This window comes from Ostrinia furnacalis, unplaced genomic scaffold (assembly GCF_004193835.3).
Source record: "Ostrinia furnacalis isolate ACB-3 unplaced genomic scaffold, ASM419383v2 OfSCF7182, whole genome shotgun sequence".
Lineage (NCBI taxonomy): Eukaryota > Metazoa > Arthropoda > Insecta > Lepidoptera > Crambidae > Ostrinia > Ostrinia furnacalis.
In genome coordinates this window covers 513893-541335 of record NW_021137421.1, presented here as the reverse complement: position 1 = coordinate 541335, position 27443 = coordinate 513893, and the positions used below count along the sequence as shown (strand labels likewise).

At 36.2% G+C, this 27443-nt stretch overlaps 1 protein-coding gene across 6 annotated transcripts in view; it reads right to left on the bottom strand.

Annotated features, from left to right (window-relative positions):
• The window catches only part of retn (retained), a 144708-nt gene that overhangs the window by 103712 nt on the left and 13553 nt on the right, over positions 1-27443 (bottom strand). For 4 of the 6 annotated variants that reach the window (XM_028319438.1, XM_028319441.1, XM_028319440.1 and 1 more), the window contains one exon: positions 12200-12226. The exons of the other annotated variants lie outside the window; for them this stretch is intronic. In XM_028319438.1, the coding sequence (XP_028175239.1) occupies positions 12200-12226 (27 nt within the window). The remainder of the gene's footprint in view (positions 1-12199; positions 12227-27443) is intronic. 6 annotated transcript variants of the gene reach the window in all.

The following is a 27443-nucleotide window of genomic DNA, read 5'->3' as shown; positions in this document are numbered from 1 at the left end:
AGGAACTGTTTTAGGCCATAAAAAACCTTGTCTCTTACTACTGCAAGATCATATATTTTTTGCTCCAGTTTTTTTTGAAAAATACTGGACGAAACCTACCAATCCTCTTCGATGCATCACCAGATTTCAAATGACAATGAAGAGTTCCAATTAGGATACCATATTTTTTGATGCCGAACTAATCGTAGTAAGACTCGCTTCCTCCATCACTCTTCTCATTTGATCTTCTCTCCATGAGCCTTNGTTCATTGCCCCGAATGGAAGAAATAATTTCTTCGGGGAAATGAAAGATGCAAAAAGAAAGTTTTGACATGAAGAGAAGTTTTTTTTTCAACCACAACGGCCGGTAACTCAGCAGAAAACCTCACACAGAGGAACTGGCTAGCTCTAACTGCCGAAACCCTCATTGTTGTTATGATGACAGACTTAGGTAAGATGGTGGTTAGTCAGCTAGGTCCAGAAGTTAGCTCAAGCCCTACTCCTAACCAATCTGAGCAGAAGATTATTATTGCCCCCACTGGAAATAAACCCTGAGACCTTTGGATCTGAGACTTGGTCTGATCTTCCTAATTTAGCGCAGATAGAGCAAGATAGAGTCAATGATAATATACATATTTAACGATAAAATACNAAATATTTCACGATCGATTTTAAACTACTACCTATCTAAATACTAAGTGTAACTTAAAAGCAGATGTAGACCAACACATCTGAATTGAAATTGTAACGAGAGTGCAGTTTTACGAGGCAAGATCGGCAACATGTTGTGCGGACGCAGACGATACAGGGATGTCAAATATCAACATAAACGTCAGATTGTCAATTTCATTTTTCGAAGGTTCTTTCAGTTTACACAAAAAAAAAGAAGAATTCGTCAAATTCTCCAACGTTGGCAAAAAATGCACTTAAATGTTGCATTTTATCTTTGATCAGGAAAAATAAGATTATTTCACTTAGAAAAGTAATTTAAATGAAATTAGAAAATGACTTTGAAACTATGCCTATATCTCAGAATTTTTCAGTAAATGGTTCATCGTCAGACTAAAATGGAAGTTAAATTTTTCAATTAAAGCTCATAATTTGTTTCAAAATTTTATTGTAGTCTTATTACTTTACTTAGCAAGCTCAGAATTGTAATTTTCAGAAAGTAAGCACCAGGAAATATTTGCATAATGTAGTTTCCAAACTTTTTTTAACTGTCAACCCTAGTCGAGGGTGAGGCGACAGGAAGGGGCGTGGTGACGCTCGAGTTGCGCACACGCCGCGACACGCGTTATTTTGGCCGGAGATGTAGCTTGTTTACCGATGGATTAATATTCGTTTCATTAAACTGTGTTGCCATTGTTAAATGCAAGTTGCAACCCAGCTAGATAGGTGGACTCTAGTCAATTGACTTCCATGGATTTTATGTGGCAATGGGCACTATGACATTTATATTGTGTTTGGACGTCTCCAGGTGGCGAACAAAAGTGACTGCCAATTTGTTGATTTCAAAGCTAAAAGCCGATTCGAATTTTACTACCAAAGCTCAGTTGTCAGGGCTAAAATAAGGTATTTTTACCAGACTTCGCTAGAACAAAAGTTGTGTTTTTATCTTGAAATTATTGGTTATTGCTGTCAGTCTACTACCAAATTAAAATAATACTGCGATAAGAGGTACTAACGTAACAATTTTTTCCATGACTATACATAGACTTTAACTGCGTAGAACTAAAAGTAGTTGAGTTAAATAGAGTTAAAGGTTACTTAAAAATTGTATATTTTATTCATGATGAAGTGTAATGAGATTTTTTTTAATCACAAAAATTATTTTGTTTGGACCTTGGCCACGTTGTAAGGGCAAAGGTTTGTTGTTTATTGTGAAAAAGGTTCAATGATTTTACAATATCTTTAATTTTTTCTATACGTTTACGCGGCATAACCTATGAACAAATATTGTGAAACATACACCTAAGAAAATTTATTCGTTTTTTTTAAAGAATACATATTTATTACTGGTAACAGAATCCTAATTCTTCATAATTTCATAACTTTCAAGTGTTTTTGTAGAAGTACGTTATTTTAGTGTGGGTTTAATTTATGAACATGCATGTATAATTGTTTCTTAAAAATTCGTAGATAAGTGTATCTATGATTTTTGTGAAGTAAAATCTTAAGTTTTTTAAAAGTTGTAATTTGATCTGATTTTACATGATGTAGGTAACTTCTTTTTTATCTTATGCATCAGTAGACAATTCCACGAGTAAATAGCATAAGTAGGTACTGCAAGAGTCCCAGGCAATCCCTTTCTTCAAACATCATGTTATCATTTCATAATGTTTGAATAAAAACCCTCCGAAACACCATTAGATCTCAAGTCCACACTTGAGTATGGCTACCATGTTACGCAGGACCACCGTAGAAAAGGCAATTATGTGACAACAGACTCAAGATGGACAAACAGCGGGGGCGGGTACATAGATACGGGTGAGGGCACACAGATACGGGAGTGAGGACACTCGTCCCAAGAGGTCTGCGGGAGGCCTATACCTCCCAAAAAGTGGAATTGATAGTGGAAAGTTTTAATACTATCGATTCCTTAGGAAAGGCGTTCCACGGAAGCTTGTTGTGGGCACTTGACTGCATTGCGATGGCATAAAACATAATTAATGAGACATAGTTTTACTAGATGATGTGAAATAAAGAAGCTTATGCGTCAATATTTTGAGCAATTTTCCATTGATTTTTAAATTGTTAAGCCTGGGCACTGCTCTCTACTTTGAAAAGGTATCTGGATATAATTTGCTTGTCATGTTTGTTTGTCTTACACAAGGTGAAAAGATATGTGTGATTAAATGAGCTGTATTGTATCATTAAATCATTACTGTTTCCTACTCTACTTACATTTTCAGAACATTGTTCATTCAATCAATTAGAATACAAAAACGATATCGTCGTCCAAAATTACGTATAAAAATACTGTCACTCAAACTCACACAAGCCTTTTATGAACAATGGCTTTACAAAAAACTGAATGAACAAAAGTGAATATTAAAAAACAAATTTTAATACGTGTAAATTCGAAAAAAATCGATATCACACGACATTAACATAATGAGATGCAGAAACCCTCCAATGTTGAATGCTGGTGGGTGCTTATTAACAAATAGAAGAGGTCGGAGAGACCCCGGGCCCGGAGGACCACCGGTGTTACATCAGCAAGTCAAATGGAGCGGGAAATATGCGAGTCATTGCAGGGTTGCGCACAGTGCACGGGGAGGGCAAAGCGAAACAAAGACTTATAGCTTAACGACACTATTCCCACCTCTCGTTCCCACCACTGCGACTCCTGTGCAGCCAGGATCTACAGCTTGACCGCCAATAAAACCCCAACCAGTGAAGGTCAAGTTTGTCTCGGGGAAAGTTAAACTGTCATTGGACCCGCAACGAATTTAATCAGAAGAACATAGGAGGAGTTACCACGGATAGGTTGTACTACAATGTGAAATAATTTTGAATCATGCATTCCAGGTCAGAGTTATAAAAAAAGATTTTGATAAATCCGTTGCTTCGATATTGAAACTTTCTGTAATTCGTACGACATCACAATGACCTGATTCTAGGGTGGTATCTTTTTACAAGCTTTTATTGATGATTAAGTTAGATGTTTTAATAAGTTTTTTATTAGGAAGATAACTCGTTTGCTTACTCTGAAAATCACTCACAAATTAGACAAAGTTTTAGAATTTTTTTTTGATGCGAGTGTGATGCTATAAAGGACGAATTCTTTTAATCATTGGACAGCAAGCTTTACGCCGGTTTACCGAGCTGCTTATGTTACATTATCTACGGGCAGACAGCTACTGAATCCAATACGAACATAAGTATTTACAAATAGAACTTATCTTAACATTTCCCTACAGTTGAAAAATTCTAAGGTGAAATATACATACAGTCGGTATCTTATGTAAATAGAAACAGGTGCGATTTTGTGGTAAAAATTTAAGATTTTTGTTGTCCTGAAAGTAACCTACTTACCTAACGACTGAAAAAGTATATCTAGCATTGTATTAGATTATTATTAGTAATTGTATGTTGTATAAGTTAATAAAATGCACCACCGCCGGAAACTTTCTGGGTAATTGATTATTTTTTCTCTTTATTTGGGACAACAAACAGTTACATTGAGGTCCTATGTACTAAATCGTTTAATGGTAGAGAACGCGATTTATTTCAACTGAAGTTCAAGTAATAAAGATTTAATTTACATTTTTACATAAATGATGCAAACTTTAAAAACAAGAGCTTTATCTTAATTATCACGTAAACACACCACATAAAAAACAATTAACTTTAACTCGTTGAAACATCAACATACGCATCGAGTTAATTTGCCTAATTCGATTCAAAGTGAAAAATAAACGTACAGTTTCGACCGAGGTTTTATGCGCGTGTGCATTGTGTGAAATACCACAGACTTATTACCATACGCGATAAAGGACCTCAACGCGCATGATGTATTAACGTCACGTTCGGCGACAATTAACAAAATGGCGATCAAATATGGCTTTGTCATTAAACGTTCGTGGAAACGGTGAAGTGCGCTTTTGAAACAATAATAGCAAAGAATCAAGGGAGGTTTTCAAGCATAAATTGAACAAAAGTGGGACGTAAAGAGAAAAAATCATTCATGATTATGATAGATTCTAAAATTCTCCAACTCTGTGTAAAATTACTGTATACTCTTTCTTCCAATTTGGTTAGAATACAATTAAATGTATAACCATTGAGTTATAATGTACTACGTACTAGAGAAGACATGNGTGGGACGTAAAGAGAAAAAATCATTCATGATTATGATAGATTCTAAAATTCTCCAACTCTGTGTAAAATTACTGTATACTTCTTTCTTCCAATTTGGTTAGAATACAATTAAATGTATAACAAATATTTCTTTAAATTAATTACTTGTCATTTACCTGAATGTAGTGCAGTGACTGTGATAGTGATGTTCGTAAGTTAAGTATTAAAAGGTGTGATTTGGAATCCAAAGGACAAAACATAGTGACACTTATTCAGTCAAGTACTACCTACTTAAACATTATATTAACCAATACATTATGAAGAACTGCTCTGTAATACCTAATTTGTCATCCATTTAGCACGTGATGTCTGTTCACATCATTCATACCTACGTAGCATTGGCTAAGTGTAATCATAATTTTTAAGTCCGCCCGCTAAAATCGTAACCTACTTAATAGATTTTCCAGCCGTCAATCTCCACAGACTATACTGAGCACACAATGGCATTCGATACGTCAAGTAAATCCGTGGTAAGTGACGCGGAGAGCTAATTATAAATCTGTGCTAGACAAGCATTAAGGCGATGTCTCTTTGTTTTTAAATACGATAAGAATTTCCTTGTATAGCCTCCTTTACATAAATAAATTTAAATAAATCATGATTTCCTGAACCAGAAAGTCGTTTCCAAATTACAAAGCAATTTTCCATAAATTTTCCCATTTTCTCGTCATTTGCTTGGTGGCAAAATGCGTAGCAGTCATTTAATTTGGTAAAATATGTAACCGTATTTGTGTTCTCTCTATGCGATTTATGTTACATAGATGTTAACATAATCAAGATAAATAATCATATTTATAAATGATCTTTAAGCATTACTAAAATTACTATTAAACTCTCATCACCGTCTCACAAAACTTATGCGAACCATAATAAAACTGAGAACAATTACATTATGCAAATATTTAGTTTACCGCTAGTTCCCCGAATAATTTAGCAAGAACAAAAATAAAGAAAATGAGCTGAAACATCTACAATTAATTCGTAACGCCGGGCCTTAAGTAAAAAACATCCGTGGCAAAAACCTCAGAGGAGGACACAAAGCAAAACGCGACGCATCACCTCCAACCTCCGATTGAGAAACACAATTTGAATAACAATCAATAAATTAATGTATGGCCGTAATTTATTCATAACCGAGAGCGCGACACAACGAACCGCGCGACTCACTCTGAATCCAAATGAAATTTTATAATAAACACTCCTTTTCAAACCCATTATGGGCAATGTAATACTTTTCTTAACGTATCATCATTATAAGACGACAATGCCCCTTTCAGTCGTCCCTCGTTAAAGTCCACTAATCTCTCTTTACACGAAAAACGGACGACGCCGAATGAGTTTCTCGTGTTGGAATAATTAGTCTGCAATTGAAAGCGTGCTTTATTTCAAGGGGCCGGACAAAACGGACATTACACGGTTGGCCAACGGTGAAACACTTTCTCGAATACAATGATTATTTCAAATGATTCCGAAACGGTACGTTTTTAGAATTCAAAATGAGAATTCGAATTGTCTCTGGTCCATAAATAGAAGGTCGTTAATTATGGTTGTAATCACATTTCGCCAAATGCGTTACAGCCACATGTCCCATCCCTTCGCCGTTCTAAATTTAAATATTATTAGAGGCGGGAGCGAGGCACGCTCCCTGTCTCGATAGAATCGAAAATAATTTATGAAGCTTTGTCTGGAGGAAAAAATCTCGGCACTATCGAATTATGATCTCAGACGAGAACTATGGCCGCGATCAGACACAAAGGATTGTCATTTGTAAATGAAACCGTCTTTTGTTGTTAAATCAATCAACATCTTATTAATCTATGGTCTAATCAAGATTAGAATACAAAAGTAATTTTTCGATTTCACCATTTTCACCATCAATCCCTAATTTTTAAGTGACCCCTTTGAAAACAAAATTCCTCATATGTGTTACCATAGGGGTCACTTAAAATTAGGGATTGACGGTGGAAAACCTTGGAGGAGGCCTTTGTCCAGCAGTGGACGTCATTTGGCTGAAACGAACGAACGAACGATGGTGAAAACGGGCATAAGTCACATTTCAGTCTTCCCAAATGTCTGTTTCATGCAATTTGAATTGAGAACTTGGCAGCCTCCATATTTAAAAACATTGAACTTGAAAAAGAGAAAAATGTTTGCAGCTTTCCAAAGATCTGCAACTAGCCTAGTTGTAGGCTACGCCGCAACTAATATGTCAAAGCCGACATAATAAGACACCCTTGGAAGTATAAATCAAAGAGGCAATAATGGCTTAGTGCGTCAGCTACCAGTAAATTATAGTGGGTTCCTTCCCCGGCCGAGCCAAGTACCATGCATCATTCGATAATAGCTTAATAGCTCAAATAGCAGAACATCGACAGTTTTATTTTTGTTGCCAATTAGGGTTAAAAATAATTTAATAGATGTTAATCATAGTAAATTATTTTTTTGTCTTTAGTATGCAATAATGACGTCATATATATTTTTTTATTAAACCGTTAGCGCACTATTCCCAACTCTCAACCCCAACGCTGCAACTCCTGTGTAGCCAGGATCTACAGCTTGACCGCCAATAAAAACCCAACCAGTGAAGGTCAAGTTTGCCCCGGGGGAAAGTTAAACTGTCATAGGACCAACATATCAAACCGGTCACAATGAAATTTGACATGCAGGTAGGGCAGCCGCTAGTTTAGATATAACTTCCTATCTACTGCCTACCACGAGATAAAACTAAAACGCCACTGAACTGAACACTAAAACGACACTGAACTGAACAAGAACATACAAAAACATAGAATTCAAAAACAATAGAAAAAGCATGTTCTTATTGAAATTGAAAATGCAAATAATTTATTATTCACGCTGAAACAGCCGAACCGATGGTGATCAATAAAACAAAATATGATTATCTACACACGTGTACCACTAATTACCGGCAATCGATAAATATTAATGAAAAACGATAGTGGCTATGTATTTAATATAGTTTTAACTTTCAAATATTAAATGTATATGCGATAAATAGTATTATTTTGAAATATATGTAAACCGACGATCTGGTAAAAGTCGCGGGAAGAGCCTGAATGCGGGCAGCGCAGGACCGTTCATTGTGGAAAACCTTGGGGGAGGCTTTTGTCCAGCAGTGGACGTCATTTGGCTGAAACGAACGAACGATATGTACCTACATTAATTATTAGGTATTTGTAATATTCGAAGAAGGTTAGGTTTCAGCAGAAAAAGTTAAACAATGTCTGAATAAATCTGACGTTAATAAATACTTAAATGTTGCCTAATATTATAAAACTAGCGGCCGCCCGCGACTTCCTACGCGTGTGGATCCCATTTTACCCCCTTCATCTATCTTACGCGGTTTAGATTTTTTCATACAATTTTTTTTTCCCGCTAACTCCCGTTCCCGTTGGAATTTNTTTTTTTTAATTACTCGCAATATTCAGGACATCTACATAACCCGTCCCATGGTCGGGTCTTTTACCTTATTAATTTCTCAAAACAAAATTGGTAGTACGTAAGTTAGTATCTAATGTACAGTCACGGAATGAAAAGGTTCGTCAGTTTTCAAATTGATTCCTTCAACGAATCGCGAGCACATATTACCTTTTGAAACTATGTTACAGAATAATCTCGAGTTAGAGAAAATAATCTTTAACTGTTCGTCAGTAAAGTTCAAAATTATTTAGATCAAAGTTGTTTGACGATTTAACTTGTCAAGAAGATTATTATGATTGATAAACTAAAACCTTCTTGTTGGTACAACCTGCCATTATTATTTCTATTAAATAAAAAAAACTATTGTCAATTGGTCAATGTCATCATTGCATTGCACTGATGGGATGGAAAAATAAACAAACAAAACCTTATTCGTTAGCAAACGTCATATTTATTTAAATGTTAGCAGCACTGTTTCTTGCACTGTTATGTTGGCAGGTTTGACTCTTACAGTACCTAGTGCAAGCGAAAACCGACACTAAGGTGACGAACCTTTTCATTCCGCGACTGTACTTGCCACTTGGATACCTTGGTGATAAATACAAAAATGAACTTTGAAACTCTGAATCCATAATATTATCACCATGAAATGCACTATAGTCATTACTAACTAGGTACTTAACTAATGTTTGTTTACGTATAGAATTTGCGAACCAAAAAAAAATTATAGGTTAGATTAAACTTGATTATACTTTTATCAGTCATATTGAATATATTTTTTTATGTTTAGACCCGCTCTTATGTTATAACGACATAAAACGAGATAAAACTTACAAAATTCAAAATAAATCACTCGAAAACTCGCCACCACAACAAAACAAGACTAACAGCAAACAAACAAGCGAGCAAATCACGACATTGGCTCTGATCGGATTCATCCACTCATTCAACGCGCCGAACATGACCGATAACAGCGCGGAAACTCCCGAATGCACATTCGGTTTCGGTCGTAGTTTCGGCAAGTTTGCCGCCGAAAACGAAACTAAACCGAAACTCGTGTTTTTACCGAAACTCAACCGAAAACGAAACCGAAACCGAACATTCGGTCGGACACTACTTTGAACTATAGGTCTCACTGAGTCAATGCCTGAAGTTTGTATGGCGCGCGGGAGGGTGTTTTGTGATGTCAAACGTCAGCAAGACTTCAGATGTGCTTCAGACGTGTATGCTCTGTCACGTCATATGTCAATTTTCCTCCCGAGCCGCTCCCATACCTCTGGCACTTTCGTACTGCCTATGTTCTTCAGAGTCTAAAGTCACTGACATAGCCCGACGGATTAGCAAGCTGAAGTGGCAATGGGCAGGGCACATGACTCTTTTATAATGCGAACAGCTAGGGACTGGAATTCGTTGCCTGCTGCTGTCTTTCCCGAAAACTATAATCCGGGCCTCTTCAAGGCGAGAGTGAATAAGCACTTACAGGGCAGATATGTACCATCCTAGACTGCATCCCACTTAACATCAGGTGCGATTGTGGTCAAATACCTGCCTTGTTATGCATAAAAAAAAAACATAGCAGAACTGACGGCAGATAGGGCAGCAAGGTTCCGGAGTGGAGGCCGCGTACCGGAAAACGCAGCATGGGACGTCCACCCACAAGGTGGACCGACCACATCATAAAGGTATCAGGAAGGCGCTGGACGCAGGCCGCTACCAGCCGGGCAACATGGAAAGCATTGGGGGAGGCCTATGTTCGGCAGTGGACGTCCTGTGGCTGAGATGATGATGTTCTTCAGAAATAATGAAGGACTAATGGTGAAAGAATTTTTGAAATCAGTCCAGTGTTTTCAGAGCTTATTCAAGACAAACAAACAAGTGTACATTATCTAAACTACACTCGCGAGCAAAACTATGGAATCACTTACATGAAGTTGTTACCACGCGATCTTGTGTACTAACGAATTTGTTAGTAACAAAAAAAGTAGCACCAATTTAAAGATTAAACTTTTAACTTTGAATTGATACCAAATTCATTTAAATCACACCAGTATTTAAAAAGATATCCTGGCTGATGTGAAGAAGTAAGAAAAAAGACATGTACCAACTGTTTGATACGTCGCGAGTTGCGGCCTATTTACCCCCTATAAAAGCACGTGTTTTCGGATTTTTGCGTTCACACGTTGATCCATACACATCTCGGCTTCTTTTGACACTTTACCTGGGATTCTACACCTACAGAAGCAGCACAAATCGTTGCACTGTTGCAAGAAGGGCTCAGCCAGCGGGCTGTCGCACGTCAGCTCCACATAAGCCAGTCCTGGGTTTCGAAAGTTTNTTAAGCGGTTTAGATTTTTCATACAAAAGGATTTTCCCGCTAATGCCCGTTCCCGTGGGAATTCCTAAGTATCCTATAACCTGCCCAGGAGTATGAAGAATAATTGTACCAAGTTTCGTTAAAATCCGTCGAGTAGTTTTTGTTTCTATAAGGAACATACAGACAAACAGACAGACAGACAAAAATTTTACTGATTGCATTTTTGGCATCAGTATCGATCACTAATCACCCCCTGATAGTTATTTTGAAAATATATTTCATGTACAGAATTGACCTCTCTACAGATTTATTTTAAGTATAGATAAAAGATGTATTATAGGGACTTGCATGAAAAATAAATAAAAAAAACTCATTTCCATATACCTACTTGCAAATTACAAATCTTTCCTGAATATTGCTAAAATTTACTATTAATAATTCAATACATGAGTAAGTAAAGATAGAAATAATTAATGCGCCCTAAACACACGAATCATAAGAAAAATATAATAAATATTTATTAAATCGCATTTAATTAGTACTGAATTATTTTTAGATTGACATGTTCTAAGGAAAATTCTAGTTATTTTGACATTAACTTCTTGCCAAATGATCGAATTTACATAATTTGCAAATGTTTATTTAAACTAAACCAAATTACTTGGTAGTTTGCGGAGCGAAATCTGAATTGACCAATTGAGCTCGCGATTTCTTAAGTAGGTACTATACTAATTTGGAGTAAGAACGTCAGCTAATATTAGAGTCGTAAGATATTTTTAGTAAAGACCTTACTAAAGTTGTGATGGATTATTTTTTTAATAAGGGGACTATCTTAGTCGTGGTAACTAACTAGTCCTTATAATACAAAAACCGCTCTCTCTCTTTTACAAATGCACCATAATTTTAGATTTACACAAAAATGTCAGTAAACAAATCCACTCAGGTTCCATAAAATGTGGAACTCGCAGTGTCCCGTTACCAATAACTTTAGGGCCGCCGTTCCAAGGAATTCATTGGACAAAAAACTAAAACTAAGTCCCAATTTAGTTGGCCATTTTCTAATGGGCAGCGAATTAGTGTTAAAACGTCAGTGGATAGAACCCGCGCCTGCGCAGCGAGTTAGATCGCGTGCCCGCACGAGCGCTCGCGGCGGTCGACTCCCGATGATGGAGAATAGCCGTTTTGACATAATCATGACCGTAGATGATAACTATCTGGGCTCAATTTGCTTAGTTCGATTCTCGCAATTTGATGATTGCACAAAACATTGATAAAATGTCATGATTGACATCGGAACATCGGAGTTTAATATTAGTAGCTCCTGCCAGGGGTCTCTCTCGCGTGGTCTGACAGACCACTATATAAAATCTATTGTGAAATATATATTTCCTAACAAAAGCGTAACTAAGTATAACTTTTCACTTTATCAACTTGAGGAATCTGACTTTTATTTCATCCTCGTCAAATTTTTCGATGACGATTGGTATTGTCATCACGTCGTCGCCGCGTCGCCTTGGCTATTTCCTAAAATGTAATTTATCAAATATGTACATCTATTTTACCTCTTATCACTGGCGGCAATTTCTATAAGAATAGACTTACGTAATCCTTTACTTGGATCTGCAGTACCTATAAATAAACGAAAAAGACAAACAATATCAGCAGAACAGAAAAAAACATGCAGAGACTTACACCAAATACTTAATTATTGTATAATGATCGTTACTTATCACAAAAATTATGCTTCGTTGTTATATTAGTTGCTTGTTTTACAAGTTCCTACTACTACACTCATAGGCAATATCATTAAAGTCAAAAAAACTTAATTGAAAAGGCTATTAAATAAAATAGTATTAATTAAAACATTAATTTCAGGCATAAAATATGTTAACAATTTCTAGTTGTTTCGTCATCTTACACGATTTATTTTGCCAAAGGTCGTTACACCATTGGTACATGACGTCTTAATCGCAAAGAAAACAGAATTTAAGCCTTCGCGTGTCTAACTCGTATTCGTATCCCGGGGCCGACGGTAGCAGGATCGAGTCCAAATTGAGGCCTGTCAGGCGCCGATCGGAGATGCAATTTGCGGGAGCTAGATCGATAGCGATCAACAGCGTGGGAATCGATAAAATCGATAATATCATTAACTTTTTTTTTAAATCGAGTGAACTTTCTGGAGCGTTTTTGACTTGTCTAGTTTTTGTGGGTTATTATGAACTGAATGAACGACGTAATCAAAAATCTTACGCAATTCGTTTTTATATTATTATGTATATTTCAGGTTCATAATAATAACACATCAATCACCATTGTATACGTAAACGTGAAAGTATTTGCTTTTATTTCCTAATTATGCGTAATAATTTCCTATCCGTGGAAACTAACAATTAAAATGCCGAAGCAAAGTTTTTATTTCATACTAGGTTTGTGATTCATAATTAATAGTTAGTCGTGAATATTAATATTATAACTGATTCAAGTTAAATTTCGAAAAATAGGCAAATATGCTTAGTGCGAGTTTGCTAGTGAAGACGTTTCATGTAAACTCATACAAAACCCCCAGAAAAAAAAATCCGTTTTAATATCGAGAAAACGGTCAGACAGAAAAAAAAACTCCATCATGAGCTCTTGAATTTAATTTCGAATCATCTATACCTACTTATAATAAATCTGTAGAGGTCAATTCTGTACATGAAATATATTTTCAAAATAACTACGAGTATCAGGGGGTGATTAGTGATCGATACTGATGCCAAAAATGCAATCAGTAAAATTTTTGTCTGTCTGTATGTTCCTTATAGAAACAAAAACTACTCGACGGATTTTAACGAAACTTGGTACAATTATTCTTCATACTCCTGGGCAGGTTATAGTATACTTAGGAATTCCCACGGGAACTTAAGTTAGACGGTTGAAATTTTGGCATGTAGGTACCTTAGTAAACTTAAAGCTTAGTTACAACAAAGAATTCCCGAAATTCCCACGAATACAGGTATGAGCGGGAAAATCTTTTTGTATGAAAAATCTAAACCGCTAAAGTTAGACGCTTGAAATTTGGCATGCAGGTACCTTAGTAAACTTAAAGCTTAGTTAAAACAGGATATTGCAAAATTCCCACGAGAACGGTAATTAGCGGGAAAAACATTTGTATGAAAAAATCTAAACCGCGTAAGATAGATGAAGGGGGTAAAACGGGATCCACGCGTACGAAGTCGCAGGCGGCCGCTAGTACTAAATAAAATGTTAATGTCAATCATTTTAATACTGACTTAAAAGTAATATTACCAATTGATACCGTTTACCTTAAATCTTTATTGCAACCGAAGGATTGCGTGTACAGTGAGTGGCATATATCACAAAAAACTTAACCATCAGTACCACTTACACGATCACTTTCGCGCAATTTAGATCGAATTATCGATTCATCGACGACATAGCTTATCGAAATTGCAAAGCGAGCTATTAAAATAGTAATACAGGGTATAAATCATTGGCATCCTTTGATTATAAGACTACTGACGATACATAGCACATTCCCCAAATATGAGATAAATCCAATTTGTTTTTTTCCTTTATATTTCTTATTTAAGTATTTATATTATTATGCTCTTGTAAAGAATTTTAAACGACGGTATAGCAAAGAGCATAATAATATATCAAACTATACATTTTTGTTGCAAAATAACACCTATTACATCGAAATAAGATGCCACAGTGTTCATCTTGATGTGCTGTCGCGTGTACAAGATTTTAATCAATTAAATTTTAACTGACTAATAAGTTAGTTACATTTGTCTCATATTCAGGAAATTTACTGGGTATGTATCATGAGTTGTCTTATTATAAAAGGATGCCAACGATTTAAATAATAATTTCACCCTGTATATCAACTTATAGATGAAATTGATTCCGAACGTTAATTGGAAGAGCATAAAACAAAAGAATGCAGCTGTGTTATTAGGCACAGATTAATTGCACCAATTGATATAGCCTTAACGGAACGAGCTATACGAAGAGCGCCTATTGAGGTATATTGCACGGATTCTCACGCCACCGTAGTTAGCGAGCTATAGTGAACCATCTCGGTTCTGAGAATAACTATGTATCCCACGTAATAATAGGGTGAATTTCAACAAGTGCATATTTTTGCCTAATTTTGGTGGAAATTGTTATTTGTGTATTTTTATTCTCTAATTATAGATCAAATTTATTGGAAACTTATACTGTTTCTAAAATGATTAAGACANTTTTGGCTACGGAACCCTAAAAATATACTTTTTCCCTAAGTTTTGTTTTGATCTTCAGCTAAAAAAATACATATTGTAAGAAATTAAGGATGTGGGCACTGCACCAAAATTAGAAACGCTTAGTTCAATTATTTTTTGTCGAATTTGTAAAAGAAAATACTCATTAATAATGTTGTCCTCAAAATGGAACCTCTGTATATTTTCGTGTAAAAAAAAATCAAAGTTCTATGTCATAAAAAACATATGATTTTCAGCTACGCCGCTCAAAAAATGTGTTTGGGAAATTGACCCAAATACAGTTCCAATTGTTTTCACACATACAACCTTATTCGGTTGTATCAATGTTTTTATTGAGAACAGCGGCGTGCGTGCAGTCGGTTGGAAAAACATTATTATTCACCCCTTTTCTGATGGAGCGATCAAAATGATAGGGTTTGGTGATAAGCGACCACTTTTCTGATTGGCTGACATTTATAGGGTTATGAAATGTTTGCGGTGTGATAGTACTGTTGAGTTCGTAAAAAAAACGTTACAATTGACAGCTCATCAGACCATAGCCAATAAATTAATAGTCTTAGCACTGTTGCCTCGATTTATTGTAAATATTCTTAAAGGTATCTATAAGTAGATATACTTATTTTAACTGACAATCCNGACAATCATATAGCTCACTGAAATTGGTACGTTAGCTAAGAACTGATTTGACGGTGATTTTATCGTATTTAAATAAGTATAATAAAGTTTGCCCATCCCACATTTTTAAGTTTTGCTTAGCTTTCCTTTACACACTATAAAATTTAAAGTTGAAAAGTTAAAACTTAATTTTTATTCTAGAAAACACTACAGAAAGTAACTATAACATAAGGCAATAAGCACGTAGGCAAGTTATTATTATCTATTTCTACTATGGTAGTACTGAAAAGTACTTGTTTATCGATTTCCGTTCTCAATTTTATCGACTCTACAAACATGGACAGCTTTTCATAGAAACACTTTTAATGGCAGGAAAACTAGCGAAACAGCAAATAATAAGTTGGAGGTAATAGACTCATTATTATGTACTAAGTTGAGCAAATATACGGCGTTTAATAGATGTTATACTATACACCTATTTCTAGCTTTCGCAACTGAATTGTATATAATTTCAGTAATATTTTTACACCTTTCACAATATGCAAACACGTTGTTTTGAGCGTGGATACAAGTAAAAGGGAAAACTAATTTATTTTGAATTACAAATAAAAAGTAGTTGTTTGCAATTATTTTTCTTGCATTTAATGTTCAACTCCATGTATCTCGCCCACAGTTTAACAGCAGGCGATATCATAATTGCAAACGTTTATTAGTTTTACAAAAAAAGTTTAATCCAGAATATTAACTTATTGAAAACAATCTTTTGCAAATTTTGCGTAGATAAATAACTAAAGTGTTCGCAAATGACCTGTACCTACGAGTATAATCCCTTACAAGGATGTTCACTCATTACAAGTCACCCTGGATAATATTAGTATTATGGATGTCTCTTTAAGTTTTATTCAATTTAATTGTAGATTTTTTAAAACCAGCTTCAGTCGACTCCACGTATCCCATATCCCCATCTCGCTACCGTTTAATAGCAGCGATTTGATTACAAATTACAATGATTACGGATCGGGATCGTCCGACACGCGCGGCGGAGGGCGGTGCGCGCGCGCACGCCACGGTCCTTCGCGTCTATTTTAAAAATTAAATTATTTTAATTTACTCATGGAACACTCTTAGGGCGTCTCTGTAGGTAATTGCGTAAATCGCTTTTAAAAGCGTCAATAATATAAATAATATAGCCATAAAGCTAATTTACTTTTAAGTCTACATGACATGACCTGAAGTCAATCCGTGTCCTTCTGAAAGGTCAAGTGTCAAAAATCGGAACTATCTATAAATCGGTATTTATAGTAGCGCCCTCCTGTTAATGTCATATCTGGGACACTTTAGTGTTGTCCAACATTGCATCAAACATGCCAATATTTTGATTGACATGCCATTTTATTGATTGATCTTACTTATGTAAGTACTTTCCTTGTGTTGAATTTCATACCGAATTAGTAACTTTATTTATTTTTAGAATTTACCGGAATAGTACCTAACTTTATTGAATTTTGTAGCTACAAGTTGAGTCCTGTGCTCTTAATAGCTTGGAAAAAAGTTAATTTATTGAGAGATCTTTATCAGAATTTCTTCAATATTTCTAGAGTTGACTCTACTTAGATTTTTACAGAAAACGGAAAGGTGATATACAATTTATAGAGAATATTATTTTTATAAATAGAAAAGCAACTTAATGAAACGCAATAAAGCTGACTAGAGCGGTCCGTTTCAAAATTATCGGCTGCGAACGTTCGGAGGCAATTACGCTCGACTTGCACGCCCATTCGCATCGATAGTGTTATTCCTGTTTATAATATCCAATATTACTCGCATCGTGTTGGGAGGCACCGGTAGCCCTAATTAGAGGATAGGAGGCAACTTGCGTGATAACTAGTCTTAATGACGTGAAATCGCCATAGCCTCTGGCTAGGGTTGCTTGTGACAGAATTATTTTCAGTATTAGAACATCACTAGGTAACTAGACTATTGAAAATTTTTGATACATTAATATGTAACCTACATCGTTGAAAATGCCAAAAAGAGAAAAAATTCTTCTTCAGTCAATTAAAATGTTGTACACTATCCTGCTTATCATGTAAAGAACCGGCTATGCACCTGGTGGAATAGCATGATCAGATTGATGGGTAAAAAAAAACTCCAATGGAACTGGCGCATCAAAACTGATTTGGTTTCAGTTCATGCTTATATCAGTTGAATCAGCAATATTTTTAAAAATCCAGGACAATCCCCGAAAATCCCAGCCCCTGGCAACCCTACACTTGACGCCCGCCATATTGGATTGAAGCGGCAATGGCGGGAAAACTCGCAATTATAACCGCTCGCCCCATCACGACACAACTTCGCAACTTTTGTTTAAGTGTTTATAAAAAGCACTCTTATGATGTTTATTTCACTTTGTACAAGCTAATTCTTCGTAATTTGCCCGCATTAAAGTTTGCGACAGCAAAAAGTTACCGCTCGACCCCTTTTGAACGTTGAGTACGCGTGCTTATTATTAGATGTATTATGTCAAAACGAGACAACTTGCTAAGGCCGAGTACTCAGATAAAAGATTCATTGCATAGCTCCTACTTGGTTTTAAGTTGTTAGAAACGAGAAATACTTTTACAAGTTAGACAAGTAGATACTACCATAAGCCCATTTATCGTATAAAAAGAGCAATTACTACTTTGGGATACTTTCTTAGGATAAAAATGGGCCCTAGCCTTAGTACTAACAAGTCTTAGGGTCTTACTTACTTCATTATAGTCAAAATATCGATGACTTGTCCAATACTGCACATAATGCTTGGACACAAAGTACCCACAGTAGAAAACCACCAATTTTTTTTAATTTCCGCTTCAAGTTTTACTTGCAATAATCCCACGTTTTATTATTTTAGTTACATTCTATTCAACCGTGAACCACTTATAGACAGGTGAACTTACTTACAGGATGGCATTCAAGAATAAATACATAACTATTTGATAGACACGTCAAGAAGTGAGCGGCTCTATCATTATAATACCGACTGTAATAAACTATGACTTTGAACACGATAGATTGATAGAGTTATACATAATACGTTATAATTTTACAAGTTATAAAAGGGTCATATAAAACACAAGAATAATAGAATGCAGCCAAGAATAGACGCTAATTTCAGTCTTTTTAACGAAAAAAAAAATAACTAAGTACTCGTATATCCGCTAAATTAATAATAATCGCCAACTTAACGTGTCACACTTTAAGTTTCATAACAAATGACAAATGAAAGGGACAAAATTTTTGTATGCCCAACGATGATTGGACAATTAATCACGCGGATTGCGCCGGCGCATCACTGGCGCCGCTTATACAGCTACTTGTGAACTCTATTCAGCCTTTATACAGCCTTTTGTGGCGACATTTAATGCCTTTTATTGTGCTCATCCAATTAATTATATTTAATGTGACCGTCGTTTTTTGTCGCGTCTTTAATTTAATTCTCTGAATGACGCAGCGACTAACGTCGGAAAAATTAAAAGGAATCATGAACCGTGTTTCGCAAGACGCTCCGTTGTATGCAGAAATGTGTATCAATCATTTTGTAGTTTGTAACGTGTTCAAAATAGGGTTGAGTTTAGCTCAGAAAGCAGCTAAGTTCTGATTTTGTTTGAGAAATGAAACGGGCACAAGGTTGACCCAATGTGAAGCGGCATAATTGGGTAGCTGACACCTTTAAATAACATTGCATGTACCTACAATTATGTATTTTAGTTGCTTTGAAATCAATAAATAAATGAGTTGTACAAATTACTTCATAGGTCCTTCCTATTGCTGACAAAAGCTTTGGGAAATCACAGTTCAATGTTTAATAAAGATTATCCCATCGTAATGACCGAACAACCTCTATTATAAACAAAAGATTTACACCTTAATGTAATCCAACCCGTTAACCTATCAAAACACTGTCATAACAACTTAACACACCAAAACTGTAACAGTTAAGTTAAACCCCAATGATGTCTCTATCAAAGAAAGATTATTAATTGTCGCGAGGGCCCACCACCGGAGGAGATCAAAGCTGCGCCCGCGCCGACCGCTGTTTATAAACAACGTATCCGACGACCGACGAGTGGCTGTGAGAGGAATTAATTAGGCAATAAATTGTTATCTGTACACAAAAAAAACGTGCACGATAAACAATACAGTGTTATTTTTTCGCTTCAAAAAGACGTGGGTGATGGAATGTCTGACTGTGATGAAAACAAACATCGTGTTTCCTCTTTATTAGAGATTGATATTTTTATTTGTTTGTAATGTCCGGTTTGAACATGGCTATTTTTTTAAGGACAATGTAGAGATCTTTAATAAAAAATAACTCAATATTTAACAGTAGGTATTTAGGTTTATCGAATTTTAGAATTTAGGCAAAAAGAGACTGCAGTTTATTTAGAGAAATGATGTCAATTCAAAAGGATGCACTAGCTTGTGCCTGCGACTTCTTTTGCGTGGTTTAAGCTCTATTGCAATGACTCTACATCACGTCTCCTTAACAAAAATAAATTGCTAAAAAACATAAAAAGGGCTTTGTACTCGCAAACATGAGAAATGATAGATTGCACATTCAAAAACAGCCAATATGTTATCTCTTACGTCAAAATTGGTAGAGTCCCCCAAAACGTAATAGACGGACAAAGTTTCTTTCGCATTAATAATGTTAATTATTGAAATAAAGGCAAGGTAACTCCATAAACAAGGTTATTTGCTAAATGCCTTTATACATATTTCGTTGAACATATAACATTATGAATGATGATAAACATGATTATCATAAACAATCATTGAAATGCATTCGTATGTCGGTCGGCACATAAAGGTTAACACTGGAACCTTATTCCGTTTAAATAAGGTCGATATTGCACCAAAAATGAATAGTCCGATGTGCTCTTGACTGTGCCTGAAATGATTAAGATCACATTAATGTATGACGCAGAGGAAATCCCCTTTGCGTAATGTGTTCAATATTAAGCAATCAAATAACAGTTTTATGAATTTGTGTGACAATATTTGCGATATTGGTAACATTCAGGACGTACACGTTATACTTGTGAATTATTTTACAGATTAATTTATAGATTTGTCAACAATTTTTAAGACGAAACCGCAATATCCTCATCATTTCTGTCATATGATGTTATGAATTCCCTATGATTATCCATTATTTTCATTGGCTGATAGATTTTTTAATTAAAAGTAAAAAAGCAAGAGTAACCTACAAACTTTTTAGTGTACCTACTAGAAAAAATTGTGTTATGCTACAAAATAAAAAAGTACTTTACATCTAGTATTATGCTCAATGTGCATTGAGAAACTCTACATCTATATAAATAAAAATGAATTGATGTTCGTTAGTCTGATTAAAACTCGAGAACGGCTGGGCCGATTGAGCAGATTTTGGTTTTAAAATGTTTGTCGTACTTAGTCTAGGGTAGGTCTAAACGGTGGGCAAATACGCGCGCGATATATTTTTCTGTGACAGACAAAATTCCACGCGGGCGAAAAGCTAGTTATAAATATTTATTGGCAACGTGATGCCTCAATAATGTATTTTCCATTATCAGTCAATTCAATATATCACCTAATGTTAATCCAAAAATCCCATTTAACATTCTACATACGAATTTACACGCATATCGTTCGTGCTGGTTTCTAGTCAAATAGTTTGGGCGTATAAAGGTGCGTACAGGCTGGGAGAACTGTAACTTTTTTTTGTATTTTGAACATTGATAGGTAGCACAACAATTTAGGATTTTGTTATAACTGCGAACTTTGCGAAGTGCAAGTAAAATAATAGGTTTTGCAATGCAAATATTTTTTTTTTAATTTTTTTTCCGTGTCATCAGAAAATTGCATCAACAATACCAAAGTAGAAAAGTTCTCGAGTGGCGACCACGGACTGGAAGACGTAGTGTAGGCGTAAGCCTCCAGGATGCCCGACGATCTGGTGAAGATCGCGAGAAGCACCTGGATGCGGGCAGCGCAGGATCGTTCGTTGAGGAAAACCAGTGACTCTCTCGCTATGTAGCCTTAGGAGTAGCCTCTTTAATGTGAACGGGACTATTCTCACCTCTCTTTCCCACCGCTGCAACTCCTGTGTAGCCAGGATCTACAGCTTGACCGCCAATAAAAACCCAACCAGTGTAAGTCTAAGTTTGTCCCGGGGGAAAATTAACTTGGACTCGCAACGAAATTAATCAGAAGAACATAGGAGGAGTTCGAAGTTGTTCGAAGGTGACAAAAACCGCTATAAATGTGCACGGAGCTTAACATTCTGTTTGCGCGCGCAGGTCAGGCTGTGTGCTCGGCGTGTTGACACTCGACACCTAAAAGGCGCCGCCGATACCAAATCCGCTCTAGAGGTTGCGGCTACGTACTAATAGAGTTTATAAAAACGTCATATTTAGTTTAACTGCGTTATATCCAGCTTGTTAATGTTAAATCTGGGTGAATGTGATTTTGATGATGAAAAAGCTTCAAAGGGTTAATCAACGATACATGAGAAGAGAACGATAAATAAAGTTGCTGTCCTCAAATACTAATGCCCGTTTTCACCATTAATCCCTAATTTTTAAGTGACCCCTTTGGTAACACATAACAGGAATTTTGTTTTCATAGGAGTCACTTAAAAATTAGGGATTGATGGTGAAAACGGGCATAACTATTGGTAGTAAACTAAAAATATACCTATTTCAGAAAACAGGGTCTTTCTTTTTTTTTGCACTTTAAATCCCGTAACAATTTCAGTATTACGGATGAGTATTTTATCAATCTTCCGAATCTTGAATACAGATTCATGCTCGTGTATTTTAAACGTAACATTAACAACTCTACCTGAGTAAATAGTTACAGCGTTTTTCTGCATCACCTATAGTTTTACATTGTTTTACATTAACTTTGTCTTGAATTCAACTCTTTTGTCCTCTAGCCTATACCTACTATCAATGCGTACTTTGAAGAATTTGAAGGATTTGCCACACTGGATACGGTCTGCGGTCAGATCAAGGTAATCATACATTATGCGGGCTGCATTCACTTTGACCTGACCGCAGACCGCATCCAGTGTGACAAATCCTTCATCATCATTTCAGCCATAGGACGTCCCCTGCTGAACATATGTCTCCCCCAATGCTTTCCACCTTGATTGAATGGTACCGGCCTGCGTCCAGCGCTTCCCTGCTACCTTTACGATGTCGTCGGTCCACCTTGTAGGTGGACGTCCCATGCTGCGTTTTCCGGTACGCGGCCTCCATTCCAGAACCTTGCTGCCCCATCGGCCGTCAGTTCTGCGTACTATGTGCCCTGCCCATTGCCACTTCAGCTTGCTAATCCGTCAGGCTATGTCAGCGACTTTAGTTCGTTTACGGATCTCCTCATTTCTGATTCGATCTCGCAAAGAAACACCAAGCAGGCAAATCCTTGATAGATCCAAATAGTACAAGTCCCTAACCATATCTGAAATACCAGTAGGAGTATGGCAATGTAATGATCATTTTATAGGCGTAACTGGCAGTTAGGCGTGCTATAGGCAAATTGCGGACGTCGTAAACCGATGAATGGGCCCAGTCAATGCTCAATAGGTCACATAAACCCTGGCCAGTAGCTCTAGCACAAAACTTTGGGCTTCGAATCGCCATCAAAAGTTTTAATATGAAAAAAATGTTTTAATATGAAAACTTAAGGGAACGTGGCGTAAAGTGAACTTAGTATGAGAAATGGAAGCATGAAACTATGACAATCGAGATCATCACGTTATCGAAGGCTGGGTATCATATTGTCGAATACGCAAACGGTTCAAAGACGAAAGTTTTTCGTGCTAGAGGTACTGGGCGTGAAGCGAGGTGTAGGTAGACGACAGCACGTCAAGCTTAACTATATGGTATCTTAAACAGCCGTGATAGGTGCGGTTTTGCAATAAACGTGTTAAGACTGATGTGCTCTCTTTACAGGGCGGTCATCATAGAAGACGTATTCGATTGCATGACGCGAGTGCTTTTACATTTTGGTGCAAGACGTACACATCATCTCCGGGTCTTAATTTAGTTGTAATAAGTGTGAATTTGCAATGAAATCTTCTAAAGTGCTATCGTCTACAGACGAACATAAAGCGATTGTACTAACTGTCTAACCACAGCAACGCGACAACGCAAAAAAGTAACTAAATTAAATTTAACAGCTACGTTTCAGTTGTATCAGCATGTATTCCTAAAATTTTATAATAACTCTGCAGATCCATATAAGACTTCAAAGTGAGGTCATATAAACACCACCTATAAGTTTGATATATTCAAGAATATAAATATTGCTAGCTGAATACATAAAGTTGACCATGAAGCCAATTTAATACAAGACGTATTTAAGTCCGATTTCTAAATTGTTCAGCGATGTCTTACAACAGACGCTAATAGATTTCTAAGCTAATGAGTCAAATAAACAATTGCATTGAATTTATGCTTATTCGTACATAAGAAAATTAAATACATACAGTCTAGCTACGAACAACAACGCTTCAAGTGAATCTCACGCAGTTGTGATGCTATGTATTGCAAAAAAAAAACACATAATAATATTATGGTGTAACAGTCCCTCGTGCAGTGCCTACTTGAAAAATAAGTTTTATTTTATCTATCAATAACTTCCACTGCCCACCTCAAAAAGAAAATGCCCGCCACTGAACGATTTCNTGAAACTATGTTTGACAATCGAGATCATCACGTTATCGAAGGCTGGGTATCATATTGTCGAATACGCAAACGGTTCAAAGACGAAAGTTTTTCGTGCTAGAGGTACTGGGCGTGAAGCGAGGTGTAGGTAGACGACAGCACGTCAAGCTTAACTATATGGTATCTTAAACAGCCGTGATAGGTGCGGTTTTACAACAAACGTGTAAAGACTGATGTGCTCTCGACTTCATCGCGGTCATCATAGAAGACGTATTCGATTGCATGACGTGAGTGCTTTTAAATTTTGGTGCAAGACGTATATGCATCATCGTTGGCTCTTAATTTAGTTGTAATAAGTCTAAATTTGCAATGAATACTTCTAAAGTGCTATCGTCTACAGACGAACACAAACCAATTGTACTGACTGACTAACCACAGCAACGCGACAACGCAAAAAAAAAACTAAATTAAAAACAGCTACGTTTCAGTTGTATCAGCATGTATTCCTAAAATTATAATAACTCTACAGATCCATATATGACTTCGAAAGTGAGGTCATACAAACACCACCTATAATTTTGATATATGTATTCAAGAATATAAATATTGCTAGCTGAATACATAAAGTTGACCATGAAGCCAATTTAATACAAGACGTATTTAAGTCCGATTTCTAAATTGTTCAGTAATGTCTTACAACAGACGCTAATAGATTTCCAACCTAATGAGTCAAATAAACAATTGCATTGAATTTATGCTTATTCGTACATAAGAAAATTAAGTATATACAGCTCTACATTAATACATAGAAGTCTAGCTACGAACAACAACGCATCAAGTAAATCTTGCAGTTGTGTTGTGATATGCGCCGTTTTGCAAAAAAAAGTGTTTGTTGTAACAGCCAGTTCACGTCTCATGCCTAACAGTCCAAGAGATAAGGCATTTAAGCAGTGCCTACTTGAAAAATAAATTTATTATCTATCAATAACCCCAAGCCCACCTCAAAAAGAAAATGCCCGCCGCTTAATCTACTTTAAACTCGTTTTAAGCGCTTCGCGGCTTCCAAATTGTAATACCTATAAGATACAATATCTTTTGTTATGTTGCATTGCATATGACATTGAAAATTAGATAAACATTCGTCATAGTCGTGATAATAATACAGTAGCACATCATATCATACTAAAGATGTTGCAAAATCACTTCTTTTACAAAGTCGCAACAGCGATTACCTTGATGTGCCTTCGTCCGCACATAGATAGGTATATCTTGACGATCTGTAAGGCCATATTTTATACAAAATATCCATAATACATATCATTATAACAAAATTGCATATCTCATAACCGATTATATGCTGAAAACAGGAAAAACTCGAAAGCATCTCGAAATTACACATAATTGCACCCGTATACATCAAGCATGTATTCAAGGAATACGTAATGAACATTAGGTACGGATGGCGTATAAACCTAAACACTGGTGTCTTATTTTGTTTGTAATAGGTGCTAGTTTGGAACAACATAGTAGTTTGACTGTAAGTTTGCTGCTCTAGTGAAATACACCTGCCCTGTCAGCCGCTTCCTCGCATCACTTTTATTTCCTCGGACCACTTTACTGCCAAAAAAGGTCCACCTTAATTTGGTCCGTGAAGTTGGTACTTTTCCTCTTTTTTCGTCTATTCCGCGTAGGTCTACATGAGTGGTACGGTTCCACGGTTTACGAGAAGTAAATAATTAAAACCCGTAGGTAATTTGATGCGAGGGATGCCCGGCGGAGGTGTTTATGTGAGGAGCCTCAATTGGATGACGCGTGGAACACTGGTAATCCTCCGAGAGGGAGCTCTGAATGTGATTAGGTTAATCTTCCTAACCAACAAGCATTGTTTCAATTCCAGAGAAAGAAAAACCCAGCTATTTCATGTGTTTTTCTCTTTTATTTTGGGGAAACTGCATCAATCTATAAAGGGAAGATGTTCTTGCTAGGTTGTGTACTGTTGTAAAATTACAGTCTCCTTTGAGACAATTGTAACTAAGTTTTAATGGTGCTTTTTCACTTTTCCACAATATTAGATGCATTGTAGAAAAAAACACAACTTTAAACAAACTAAACTACACTGGAGGAAAGCTAGGTCAGGTAGGTACTTTTGAAGATATAGAAGATTTTCTAACAGTCCCTTTTTCTTTGCGGTCCAGTGCAATGCAGTTCAGTTTTTCTACATTTAAGACGCATTTTCCTAAAATCTTTCTTTTCCCGTAATAATAAATCATCAAGGTATAATATTCTTCAAGTCATACGATCCCAATAGAATATCGACCACGATTGGAAGCCGATCGGATTTCAAACAAGGAGTCTTAATGTCTCAAGGCGGGAAGCCCGACCAATGTAATGCGACCTAATCATGTTGGTATCAAAACAAATCCAAGCTGCGCACAATCTACATATTAATACAAGTAATTTAATTTAAATATTAAATTCTTATTACAAAAATTTTACTTTAAGCTGTTCTGGTTGCAGGCCAAGAGCTTAGCTCGCATAGGTGACGTAGATTCCTATACTGTTTGTAAATATAGTTTGCAGTTTGTGTAAGTATGAAAAACTGCGTCAGCTATGCGAGCTTCTAAGCTAAACTAACTTAGCTTAGCTCTTGGCCTATTACCAGCATAATCTGTTGTATACTGCGATGAGATTTATAATTAGCGTTGGCTAATATTCATTATGTTATTTCCGATATTAGATGTAGAGCAATAAAACTATGCCGATATATTGGCAGATAACAACGGTCCAATGTATCTTAAAGTATATTTTAGTATCTTTCCAACGAACTACCTAGTTGTTTCAGACTAATCTATAAGCCTAGGCGCAGACCATCGATTTTTTGACGGCCGATAGTTTAGCCGGGCAATTGATCAGTATGCGTATGTATGGAAGTGCGCACTTTACACCGATTCGATTTGGCTGATTCTTCATACGATTTAAAATAGGGCACAACTATCGGCCAACTAAAAATCGGTGGTCTGCGCCTGGTCTAATCCTTACACGTGGCAGTGAAAATAAAATAATAGAAACAATAAATATCCTTGCACTCTATTCTTTGACCAACAAAAAAGCAAGCATGATTCATTAGCATATCATATCTAACAAGCCGTAACCAGTGACAGTAGCAGTGACTGTATCGACTTATAAATATCACGTTCCTTTAATCGATAAGGGTGACTATCTTGCCTTCAAGAGTATTAGGTTTCGAGACGGTCGGATGAACTC